At 40.5% G+C, this 13,752-nt stretch overlaps 1 protein-coding gene across 2 annotated transcripts in view; it reads left to right on the top strand.

The window, feature by feature from the left end:
• LOC146326219 (paired box protein Pax-7-like) overlaps positions 1 to 8,507 on the top strand; it is a 94,623-nt gene extending 86,116 nt beyond the window's left edge. For both annotated transcript variants that reach the window (XM_084721967.1, XM_084721966.1), the window contains exon 9: positions 4,271 to 8,507. In XM_084721967.1, coding sequence (XP_084578093.1) covers positions 4,271 to 4,386 — 116 coding nt within the window. In that variant the 3' untranslated portion in view covers positions 4,387 to 8,507. The remainder of the gene's footprint in view (positions 1 to 4,270) is intronic.
• Positions 8,508 to 13,752: the final 5,245 nt, after the last annotated feature.

The raw sequence follows: 13,752 nt of genomic DNA, 5'->3' as shown, positions 1-13,752 counted from the left end.
CATTTATCTCAGTATTAACATGCATATAGAAAGAAATATCATAGAAATATCACTGCTGAACTGAACCTATAAGCTGATTTGTTTGTCTAGATATGAACAGTCTTTCGCAGGGGTTGCTGTGGTAATGATGAAGGTGTTTGATGCTTTTCAACATGGAAGCATGAGAAATGTGAGATCCATCATCTCAGCTTCCAAGAAATCATGCTGTCAGGTCTCATAGAAAGGTTATTGTAGGCAACTGGACTTGGTTGGGTTCTTGAAGACATTTCACTTGTCATCTGGGAGGCTTCTTCAGATTTAAATGACCAGATTGGAATTTCAGGTATTTCAGGTATGAGAAAGGAAAGATGCCATTTTTGTTAACCTGGAATGACCATCCCTCAACTGAGGATGTGGTCTACGGCACAATCTATCAGCCACATACAATGCAATAGATCACTCCCCAGGCAGTTGAACACCCACCTACACTCATGTGACTACAATTCACTCAATGGAGGAGTGGGTACATGAGTCACATGCCTCTCAAGGTGTCAACAACCTCACAGTAAATGGACACGTACATGGACAGCTGAGGACACCACAGACAGCTATTAGTTTTGTTTACTAGTTTCGGGTTGAGATTTTAATAGTTTTAATATCTGCAGACAGTAGTATGCAAGCTAGTGGTAGCCTCAAGTAGAGTTTATGGTTGCTTGGCAACACCTCTTTCTCACATCTGTATTGATGTAATCATCTAGATTTTAAGTTGCAAAATCTGGATGAAAATCCGGGAGAGTTTGGTCAGTCGGTAACATTAAATCTTGACAAGAATATCTTGTCAATTGCTGTTTTCACTGCCAGGCGTTAGGGGATACTGTGATGGCTCATCTGACAAAAAAGAGAACCACTGGAATTGAACAGCAGAAGAAGATGGTGTTATGTAGCATGAAAACACTGGTGCTCAGCAGAGACAAAGCAGCACCACGACCCGGGCACAGAACAAGGCTGCTCACGCCGGTGATGGCTGACAAATTTCTTAAAAAATGCTGACAGAGAAAGAGTTAAGATTATGTCTGTAAACTCTTCACACTACAGGATTATTTGGACAGATAATGTGGTCAGACCAGCCTCGAATCGAGAACACCTCTGCGATTGTTGGGAGAGGCAAATCCGGCCCCAAATCTGCCCGATTATCCTGTAGTGTGGGGCAGCTTTAAGCACACTGTCAGAAATGTTCTTGAGAATTTGAGTACAAATCAAAGAACATTTATATAAATGAGGCCCCCCACACCCCTACTTTCTTTCTGCTCCATAAAGAACATGTCTCCCTACCACTGCAATATTTGGCATTGGATGTAAATCATTGGATGCTGCACATACTGCACATACATACCATTAAAGGTTCATTAAGCTTTATTACAAGCTGGGTTTATAGTTTTGTCAATCATTTATCTCAGTTATTATAACATTATACTCATTCATGTAGTTGCTGACATTTTCCTTTGAACTGTGTGTGATCACTGTCTGATAACCAATGTCACAGCAACAAGACTTTAGGTTTTATTTTAAAAGCATGTCTGTGATGCTGAGTGATCCTGTGTGCTGTGATGTTTGTGGTTGGCAGTGGCCCTTCACCCCCACCTCTCCCTCCTGCAGACAGATTAGACACTTTACTTCAGACATTTGACTCTTCTCTTGTTCTATTGCAGGAAGCTCCTGACAGATTAAAGTACATACTGTCAAAATAGCTGAGCCCTGTGAGTGTGTGCGTGTGCACCTGTGTGTGAACATGCGTGCATGTGTGTTAGCGTGAGGTATCAGATAGGCTCTATCTTGGAGGCAGAGGACTCTAAGTGTGACTGCTCAACAGGGATTTAAGGTATAAACCTGGTTGACAGGAAAAACAGCTTCCTTTAGAGGGCCTCACTAAACCCTTGTGAAACACAAACACACACCAATACGCACACACACACACACACATACACACACCGCTCCCCCACTAGCTGTCTGGGTGACTGGCATCTTGGCAGACAGACCTGCCCACCCATAGGTGCTCTTCTTTCTCTCAGTCCTCAGCACAGAGTGACAGCTTCCTTTCTGCTCACGCTAGCATCCTAACTGACATGCCTTACTTATCTACCCCCAATAGCTACAAAACACACTCACACACACCCAAACACACCATGTCACATCACATCTGCTGTCAGCCCTCCTCTCTGCTGCCCTATAAAGGAGAAGTTATCACCAGCTGAACCAGGGAGGGGCAACATCCAGCACTGTGAGAGAAATATACACTGAGCATTAATGCCATCTTTTCCAAGCAGCACAGTTATTCTCGAGACTACCTGCCTCTCTGTCTATCTGTCTGTCTGTCTGTGAAGCCAAACTGTTGGCTCCTTTTGTCCGTCTGTCAAACGTAGTGTTCTCATCAGTCAGTGTGATTGGCCATGCAACAAACAACTCTGCAACAATACAATATATGTTAAAGGATAAGTCTGGTTATATTCTATGTTTTTCCTCTCATTGAAAAACCTCGTGTGGAGAGCCAGATTAACAATGAATGTACCTAACAAATATTGTGTGTGTATCACAGCCTGAGATATGTGATATGTGATCTTCCTCTGTGCCATCAAGCTCCATTGTTGTCCAAAAACATTCCCCTTCCCAACTTGTCAAACACCAAATTTTTGTCAGCACCCCTTGGTGACTCATACATTCGCCCATAGTACTTAGCAGCTGAAAGAGACACACCTGACTTGTATGAGTGAGAAGTCCACATATGGACAAAGTGGATGTATGACTCAAACAAACAGGACTTTCACCCCGAAGACCAGGGTTCATGTCTCCTGTGAAAACCAAAATAACATTAAAAGTTTTAAGGTACATAATGTTATGTGCCTAGGTTTGTTACCTTAATCTACCCATGTAGTTTTTTTGTAACTAAACCTACCCAAACTGTGACTGTTTCACAACATAAACCTTGTGTTACTCAATGGTACCTAGTGTGCATGCTCCTGGTCAGGAGAGAACTTCAATAAAGCAAGTTTGAGTCTGATAGGATGTAGGTGTCTACAGGCAGTGCAAGAGGCCATGCATAAAGTGCATAGGATGCATTGGATTTGTAATTTTTTTATTATTCACTTTTCAAAGTCTGTCTAGTACTGAAAGAGCTGGATCTTTAGTCTTTTTTTAGAGATTACGAAGGACTCTGCAGCTTGAACAGAGTTTGGCAACCATCACTGGAGAAGTACAAAAGTGAAGAGTTGAGCTAGTGAGTGAGATGTTGTGACCTCAGGTAGGCGGGAATAGTTTTAGTTGCTGTTTTGTTGGTGACTGCCAGGGTTGTGAATTTGATGCTGGATGCAACTGGAAGCCAGAGGAACAATCTGAACAATGGGGTGATATGCTGTTTTGGGCTGGTCGAGAACCAGATGTGCCGCCACGTTCTGGATCACCTGTGGAGGTTTGAACAAACATGTAAAGAGTCCTGCAAGCAAGGGGTGGCAGTAGTCAGTCAAGGCTACGTGGACCTTGAAGGTTTTGGGCATGAGCTGGGTTCATTTGAGCTGGATACTGATATCGTGCTGTATACAGGGACCGGCACTCACTCTTGTTTAGTCTGGTCGAAGCCAAGCCTGGAGTGTTTTCCCATTACCATTTCATTGTTTAAAAGTGGTTTCTCTTACTGTGTTGGTAACTGGTGACATAGCAATGCATTTTGTACGAAAATGAGGACTGGGACAAACCCGAACTCATGATAAAGTGAGAAATGCCTGCATTACTAAATTATTTACAAGAAGCTCATATGTGTGGCCCTCTGCTGATACTGGATCCAGACCAACACCAACATGAGCAAAACCTGATGGTGCCAACTGATGAATGATGCCAAGGTTTCAAAGAAATTGGGCCATTTGCTGTCTTTTTACCCGCTGACTATATGACCAGTAATCAAATGACATTTCCATCACATAACTATGATTTCTGGACTGTTTTTCCTTTGTGAACTAAAAGCGGACCAATTATAAAACTGAAACAATGTGTCATCCTTACATTGGTTTGATTCAGGAACCAGACTTTTAGGTGTGATCCCATAAAAAAAAGAATTGACACTGAAATTATGTTGTTGGACTACACTGAAAGATTATCTGTTGTCTATTTGAAGAGAAAACACTAAAAATGTTTACTAAACCAATTGGTAGCTTAATTATTTTGATTTTGAACATTATATTTTTAGATTTTGACCAGAGTTACTGAATTCGATGACTAATTGTCCCTCCTGTCTCCTCTGCAGCTGCTGTGGATTATCTGGCAAAGAACGTCAGCCTGTCCAGTCAGCGTAGGATGAAGTTGGCCGACCACTCGGCTGTACTGGGACTGCTGCAGGTTGAGACTGGCCAGGCCTACTAGCACTCACCTAACCAAACTATTTAAACAACATGACACCTAGTCACCAGCGCAACCGCCACCTCCTGCTACCATCCATACAAAATCTCCCAGAGAACATGCGTGTGTGTCTGTGTCATAGATTGACTACACGTTGGGCTGATGTTTAACTTTTTCATACTTTCTGGTATGTTACAGTTTCTCCAGGGTTTATGAATGACGAATCTGTCCAAGCTTTAAAACATTCCCCATGAGACCAACCAAATCCACCAGTCACAGTGGCAGCAGGCTAAACAATATAATACAAATGTCCCTCTACTGAGCAGTGTTTTCCGGTTCCTCCTGGGTGATCTGGAGGCGTTCTCAGGCCAGATAAAATAAATAATCCGTCCATCATGTTCTGAGTCTACCCTGAGGTCTCACAGTCATCTGATCCAAGTTCAGATCAGGCAGGCTGTTCCTCCCTGTTACCCCCTTCCAGGTTTCTTCATCATCACCCACCTGAGCGTTGAAGCCTCCTATAGAGACCCTAAGCAGTATCCCTTCCAGGATGCCATCCAGTGACCCCAAGAAGGCCACATTACTCTGCACTGTTGTTCAGTGCATAAGCACAAACAATAGTCAGAGCCTTTCCCTGAGCAACCTGCGGTCACATCAAGGTGACCCTCTCATTCCTACGTGAAAACTCCTGCACAGTGGTGCTCAGCCAGGGGCTCATGAGTATCCTCACATCTGCCTGGCACCTCTCGTCCTGGACAACTCCAGAAAAGGACAGAATCCAGCCCCTATCCAAGAGTTTAATTCCAAACCCAGTGCTATATGTAGAGGTAAGGTGAGGTTGGCACAGCCCCACCACTGTTAGAGAAGGCATGTTCCATGTCCCTAGAACATGTAGTGTCAAGGGTCAGCATGTCTATATATCCCCGTCTTTGCCTGCAGCTCCACTCCCCCAATGCCTTTTCCTGTGGTAGGTTGTAGTTTTTTCAGGCTGTGCTCAACTGAGCCCCATGGGTCAAGGTGCTCCGGTTTTCCTGTTCTGAGCAAGGTGCTTCAGTGTCTTCTTGGCTGGTTCATGTAGCTTCTGTGAATAGCACTTAGTCTGGCTTCCCCTTGGGACCAATTTGCCATGGGAAGACCCTGCAGCTATTGCCCCAGACAATATAGCTCCCAGGGTCACAGGGACAGGCGTTGAGATGACAATTCTTGGAGGCTTATGGATGCTACCTCAGATTCAAGTATGTTCTACTAGTGACCACACACAGCTTCACAGGGGGGTGATGAAAATTTAAATTGAGCAAAATAAAAAGATTTTCAAAAATTACAACCCAACAGATTGGACAGAGTGGTCCTGGATGACTTCTCATGTTCCCATTTTTAACATTTTTTTTTAAGAAGGATCAAATGCAGGGGCAACCGTAAATACTTTGTATTTTTTATGAGAAACCAGTCAACTTTATAGATGCTGAATATCAGCACAAAATATTGGCAGCTTAAGAAGAAAAAAAAAACACGTCAGCCTTCAGGAAGCCATGTGTGCATGTGTGTGTATGTGTGAGGGAGATAAACACCTCTGTACCAGACTGATATGGACAAATTCAGCCATTCCTGAAGAGATGTCTCTGTTTTGACACTACAGTCCCTCTTATCAACAACAAGACCTCCTGAAGAGCTTTGGCAATAGTTGGAGGTCAGACAAGCTCCTGACTGAGCAGCAGACATTCAGTGTGACGATCACTCCCTGCTTGGTTGGAACAGGACATTTCTCCAGGCAGCTTAGTACAAATCATTGCAATTCTTTTTCTCATTTTCAGTTATTTTGATTTTATTTAATTTAATGTCTCTTCCTTGCATATATCTATGAAAACAAGCAGTGGATGGTACTTTGACAAACCAACATCAACTATCCACAATTACTATATTAATTTCGTCCTTACAATTGGACTAGTTAACTGTGTTGTTTGGTTAACCAGTGTATCTCTTACAGTTACTTTCATAATTAACTGTTTCATACTTGCTAAATGCGTTCCTTGAGGTAATGTAATGTTGTGTGGATTATGTTTCATTTCAACATATCAAACAGAATGTTCATATTGAGCATACCTGCAAAATGTTTACTGTTAATGTTTTCATGTCACTGTCTCCCCATAAGTAAGATATGGTTGAGGATGGTTTTAGATAAAACATTTTTGCTATAGTGCCTATGTCTGAAATCCTACAGTTTTCCTCTCAGCTCACTGTTGATGTTTAGTGTATCAGTAAATGAAGATACTGTAAATGATCAAATAATGTTACTTACCTCAACTGCAGAGAGAAGCAGGCCTGTATTTGAAACAGGCTTATATTAGAGACTGATTCTAATTTCCCCATAAGTATATTTTACCACATCCTAGTATAAGAAACCTCCATGTTTTCTGATCTGATCATGTTCAGCCCATTCTCATTCCCAGTTCTTAAAATACTTGTCACCACCCCTTGGTGACTCATACAGATGCACCAGGCTTTTGACATTGTATACAGAGGTAGAATTCCACATTTGGACTCAAACAAACACAGGATTGTCACCCAGGTGACTGGCATTCATGTCCCATGTGAAACCAAACATTATTAAAGTAAGGTACATAAGTTACATGCGTCACATGACTTGCATCATATGACTTTCATCTTGTGAGTTGCTTCAGTGATGCCACGTGACTTATGTAAGGTAATGTACCCGAATTTTAACCCCAAACATATCCTAAACCTCCCCAAGCTACCCAAACTTTGACCATTTCACATTGTTAACCATACGTTAAAAAGGGGTCTCATACAGCCTCATACAGATGCATCAGACAAACATTATCAGCAGTTGATGAGCTGGGATGAGAACGGGTTGAATGCTCACAGTGTTTTATGGTGCTGTGAATGGATTAATTTTGGAGTGAATGAACAACGGTCCATGTCATACAGATGTGCGAGGGTACCTTGTGTGACAAGTGTGACAAAAGGTTGATATTTGATGGTTGGGATGAGTATGAGGTTTGTTGTTGACGCAAACTCTTTAACACTAAATGAAATCTTGACAATAGAAACACCCAACATTTGTTACCTGGCCATTATTTTAATACCGGCTTTTATTTAACAATTTAAGGTATAAAAATGTATCTGTCAGATGATCAAAAACTGATTTTGATAGTGCAGATCCAAAAAATTTACCACTCATGAAGAGATAAATTAGCATTTTGACATGTCATAAAGGAATTACAGACTTGTGTCAATCTCAGTAATGATAGAGAAGTTATCCATTCTAGTATAAACTGCACCATTTCCATGAAGGTGTCCACTGAGGATGTCTAGTGCAGTCACAGACATATCATCTTCCTCACTCTAATGACCTGTACTGACCAAAGGGAAAGCTCCTCCACGCTCTGAACAGGAGCTCCTGTGCTGCTCAGGAGAGGAACAATGATGCTGCAGGTTGTGTTCTGTTCTTCAGTGGAGACCACATCAAGATTAATGGACTGGAGGATAAACGGAGACCAAACAGAAAATCATTCCCCCTATCACATCATTCCACACAAAAAAGAACTACTTGAACAATCAAAATATATTTCTTTCTGTCACTTTTTGTTCTGAATTTGAAGCCATTCCAGAGAGACGCTCAGTGTTTAGGACCATCATGAATTTAGAGATTATACCATGAAATGACGCTGAGTGGAGTTTAAGGAGTTCATTTCCATTCCCACTGGATGCTGGTGTCCATGTATACCTATGGTGAGGGTGATCATGACCGTCTAATACAGAGGCTTTTATAATATCTCTGCACCACAAGAGCCATGGAAACTCTGGACGCTGGCTGTGTTAACCTCTTGTGTATATATATTTTTTCAATGACAACAAACCAAGGAGAACATTAAGGATCAAATGTACAGATATGCTCAATCACCCCCTGCCCCTCCTGTTTACCTCTTGGTCCTTTCTCTGCTTGTTTTGTTCTGCTTTCTGTTTGGCATGTGTGTATGTTGCCATAGTATAATTTATTCTACCTGTAGGAAGTATTAGACTAGTGAGAAATTTGTATTGGCATTTACTCCCCTCAGCCTCTTGGTGTGTCAATTGTAACACTGGCGTAACTGTCTGTTCATTAAAGCTCTACAACTGGACCAAGACCACAGGCTTGTGCTGGCTTCCTGCTCTTCATTAACAAACACAGAACATGTTGTTTTTGTAGGCAGTGAACTGGAAGAGAATTGATTCAGTTCAGTATTACTGAGATTTTTAATCTTAGGTATGAAGAATCGTCCACATCAAGGATGATAAAGGTAACAATGTGAGTATCCACACTGATAAGGAATAACTTTGTGATGTACGTTGTGCAGGAAAACGAAAAGAACACCAGAATGATATCCATAAACTTCCATATGAGTCAATGTTTATTTGATGGCGATAGTTATAAAGCAGGGGTGGAAATTATAAATACTCAAATGATTGTAATTAAGTAGTTTTTTGGAGTACTTGTACTTTTATGAGTAGATTTTCAAGTCTGTACTTTTACTTGTACTTACAAGCTGTAACTACAGAGTTATTTTTAAAACCATAGTTGAGTACTGAGTACAATTTGAATTGATATCCAAACCTTTCATCTGCATTTTAGTAGCCAATCAGGTGATCTGATCACAAACAGGCCAATGAGAACCAGGACATACAAACAGAACAAAACAAAGTGCTATGGTAGCACAAATTTGGAGTAAGGATGTTAATGATTAATCATTAATTGATTAATTGCCATTAAAAATTTAACCAATTTTGTCTGGTGGAGACATTTGTTGAATAAGAAAAACTTTGACTAAAAATGACAAAAAAATGTGACCTGTATCTTAATATATATATATATGTATGTATGTATGTATATAATTAGTCAATTGAGAGCAACTATTGGTTAAGGAAAATGCACAAAATTTGCAACCCTAGTTTGGAGAGGTGACTGTGATATCAGCATAACTATAATACTCTGAGAATACTTTGTACTTTTACTCAACTATATTTCTAACACCAGTACTTTTACTTGTAATTGAGTAATATTTTAGCAGTGTAACAGTTCTTGTACTTGAGTACAGATTTTCAATGTTCTGTCCACCACTGTTAAAGAAGACATCAGGGACCAAATGAACCAGTTCCCGTCAGCCCTGCAGACTGTTTGTCAGTATGTGTCAGGTAAAATGAGATTTAAAAAAAAAAAAATTGTAATTTGCAATGTAATACAATTGTATATAATCGTTTATGAAGTTGTAAATTAGGATGGATTTTGATTGGCTGTCAATGTGTCTATTTAGGGTTCCTACACCTTTTCCAAAGTCAAATTTGAGCACTTTTCAAGCATGTTCAAGGTGCCTTTTCAAGCTTTTGCAGCACCTTACAGCTGACATATTTATATACACTTTGTGCTCAAAATGAAATTCAGAATGCAGTAAACAACCAAAAATATGTTTTGGGATAACAGAGGGGTGACAAATTAAAGGAAAACACAATCAATAAATCAATCATTAGACAAGTAACTTCAATTTTAATAAAATCCTTTTTTATTTTTTGTTTCATTTTTCATTTTCAAGCCAATGCTAACTCAAACATCAATCTTCCAGCTTATTGTCATCTGTTAACCAGAGAACACCACCCATCACCACACTAAGATCACACTAAGTGGCAAGCCAGCAGTTTTTGTGCAAATGGCAAAAGCAATTAGGCTCTCTGAACTGGTTTTATTTATTTGTTGTTTTTTTTTAATCAAAAAAACAAACTATTAAGTCAGAGATAATTATAACAGTAATGCAATTACAATTTCAAGGTCTTCCAAGCACTTTATCCCAAATCCAAACACTTTTCAGCACCCTTAAGAACATCAAATCTCACTTTTTCATCCCATTAACTACAGTTCATGTCAACATTACTTTACTGCCAACAATTTTCTGTAACATATAATATCTTTCATTTTTCCAGTGTAAATATGAACTTGTTTAAAGGAGCAATATGTGGCCACTGCACATGCAAAAATGAACACAGCAGTCCAGAAAGTGAGTTGGAGTCATAGAGTGTATATTAAATAGGTTGTAATTCAGTTTAAAATACAACCTGTGGTTGAAGAGAGTTGTTTCCCCCCACAAACTCCTCCTCCCAGACAGACAGGCTGCAGGAGCTCTGTAAGAGCTTTGCAGGAGTGCAGGATCCTCACAAACTCATAAACTGACAATAACAGGTAACAAAGAGTCCTCCACTGTAAGTTGATCAGCTGTTATCCTGAAGACAAAAGTCCACTGCTCTGAAATAACACACTCTGGATGATGAGTTCAGTGACTGCCTGTCTCACTGCTGCCAAACTCCATTAACATTTTGCTCAGTTTAACAGTTAGAAACATCTATACCTTCTACAAGATTATTAATGATTTTTGATGACTCATAAACAGACACTTACTCATTCAGAGAAATTTTGGCATCGATTTAAAATCCGATTGATGTGAAATGGACATACAAAACAGTTATACTGGTCCAGAATGTAATTTTCAAAGGGGGACACGGCTGTAATGTTCACGTCATGTGAAGGCAGTATTTCAACTTAACATGTTTCTTTAATCTTTGATGACACATTACAGTCATTTTATGCTTTATTACAGTAAAAATATAAATATATTACAGATTTCTCCTTTAAGTCAGGTAATAAACCTGAACACTATGGCCTGTGGTTATTTTGTGCAAAGCTAGCAAAAGGGCAAATGTAATCTCAAGGCCTCTGGTGCTAGTCAGCCATGTAAAATGGATTAATGGTAAATGGCTGCATTTACAATTGACTGCTTATTCACCCATTCACTCACACTCACACACACATGCACACACACACACACACACACACACACACACACAGACATAGACACACACTGATATCAGTGAGGCACTGTGCAAGGTGCTGGATTGGTAGCAATTTTGGTGTGTCTTGCTGAAGTCTTGCCAAAGGACACTTGTGGACAGGAGGATCTGAGGATTGAACTTCCAGTCCTGTCATAGTGGGTGATGTGCTCTACCTGCTGTACTCACAGTATCTACATTTATACGTTTATGCAGATATTTTTGTTATGTCAAAGAGACTATTACAGAGAGTTCTCAGCTGTCCTTTTTTACTATTTTTTTTTTTTTTTTTTTTGCTGTAGTTGGGACCACAGAGTGCATTTAAATGTACCCAAATCAAACTAGCTGATAAGGTTGAACATCCTACGTTTCATCACTATACAATATTGTATCAATTCTTTGAACAACAATATAATATATGCTGATATCACTAAGTCTGCAACAATATGATATATGATAATATTTGGCTGTACTTACAGATATTACTGTCCAAGCAGGTTGTTAGTCTATCACAGACAATATAATAGTTGAGCCAGAAAAGCCACAGTCATGGACTGTATGTTCCATCCATAGGAAGCAGCTTGATGGAGGTTTGTGGCGGATGCTCAGCAGTGAGAAGAGCGAGAGCAGAGGAGGACCATGAAAACACTGTCTGAGGGACAGAGGACAGTGACAGGGACAGTACTGTAGGTAACGGAGGCCAGAAGAGACAGGTGTGAGGATGTCATATGCTGTTTGTACTTTATATTTATAATAAATATAATTCTTCATATTCTACATATTCAGTTGATGACATGAAGCAGCAAAGATAATCCACCAGCAAAGTTCTACAGCACTGATGACATAAACCCTAATGATGATCTAAGCCCTCTCTGATCATCTCTGACTGTGATGACAGCTGCAGTGAGTGAAGATAGCAGAAATCCTTTGTGAAGGCTGAGCATTGATAAAGAAAACTGTAGAAGTGGAGAAGTGTTGGCTGCAGCCTGAGTGCCTGTGACCCAGGCCTGACCACAACAGGCTATTTTAGGGTGGTACAATATGTCAGTCAGAGCAGGGCCTGGGTGCAGGAGCAGAGGGAGAAGCTTTAAAACACAGCTGATTGGCCAGAATCTTTTTTTGCTGAATCCAGGTTGGTTCATAAAAATCTAGTTTGAGGTCTAGATTTCTCTGGAATTTGCAGTTATGGTGAATCTTCTGTAGATTGTCTCATTTTGGGAGGAGGTGTGGGTTCAGCATAGCCTCTAAAGTGCCTCCAGTATACTGACTGTGGATCACATGACAACATGTACATGGAAGGGTCCACTCATAGTAATGAACCCACAAAGAATTATCACCAACCCTGCAGCGCCTCTCAGGTCTATAGTGAGTTTTAGCATCTCTTAGCTCTATGTTTTGGTGTCATGGCTATAACTTTAAAGCTAGGGTAGGCAACATATTTTTTATATTATTGATCAATAATTCAATAATAACATTTTAGCATATTACAAATCAAGGAATCTGAGAAAAAAAATAGACGTCCGCACCTCCTCTTGGCTCTGTTTTCAGGCTTCAGGGAATCTGGCCTGTGACAGGAGACTCTGACCAATTACAGGTCATCGCAGAGACCAGGCCTTCCTATTGGCTGTTCTACTAGTGCAGCTGCACATGCACATCCCTTTAGTTGAAAAGCCTAAATCAGTGGCGGTAACTCCTGCAGGAAAAATTGCTATTCCAGCAGTGGCAACTACTGCCTAAACAACAAATCAACTCAAAAAAGTTAAGACAGGATTAGCAGGAAGAGAAACTTAAAGAGAGTCTTGCTAATTAGCAGTGTGCTCAGCCCAGGAGTATGTCAGATCACCTGGTTGGTTTTGATTTTACCCTCCATTGCATTTAATCACATCTGTCACTGTTTTTTTGCTGAGTGTTATGTGGATAGGACCGGGGCAGAGCTGAGGCACAGAGCTGACAGACAGGCTGCTGAGAGCTGGTGAGCTTTGGGGGAGAGAGCTGAGAGATGGCTGGAGTTTCTGGAGGAAGAAACACTGCAGTTATGCTGATTTTTCTCTGATGCTGACTCCTGTACTACAGGAAGAGAGCTCAGAGTTTAAAATGGATGTGTCTTCTCTCTCACTTCTCAACCTGTCTGCAGCAGCAACCCACGGAGAAGCTGACCTTGCTCAGCTGTTTGCTGTATGCTAATAAGTGTCTCTGTCCAGGTTGACTTGATTGGAAGGGTAATGTGTTTTAACAAATAACGAAGCTGGACAAGGACTTTCAAAGACATATCTTCATATGAGTCCTTAGAATGTCAGTGTCCTGTAAATTTCCACACAACCTATCTATGGAGACCAAAGACAAGAATGCAGACAGACCCTTTTTTGCTGTTCTTCTAAGGAATAAATAACAAAAAGCTAGTTAACACTAAGGCTGGTCCCACACTATATGAGTTTTAAAATCCTAACAGTTTTTAAAATCTGTTTGCACTGCACACATCAGGAGAAGCTACACAGATTCTCTTCTCTCTCATCTCAAACA

The sequence above is a fragment of the Lutjanus erythropterus genome, chromosome 6, assembly GCF_056507025.1.
Source record: "Lutjanus erythropterus isolate fLutEry1 chromosome 6, fLutEry1.hap2, whole genome shotgun sequence".
In the NCBI taxonomy this organism is placed as follows: domain Eukaryota; kingdom Metazoa; phylum Chordata; class Actinopteri; order Lutjaniformes; family Lutjanidae; genus Lutjanus; species Lutjanus erythropterus.
This window is presented reverse-complemented; position numbering and strand designations above follow the sequence as displayed.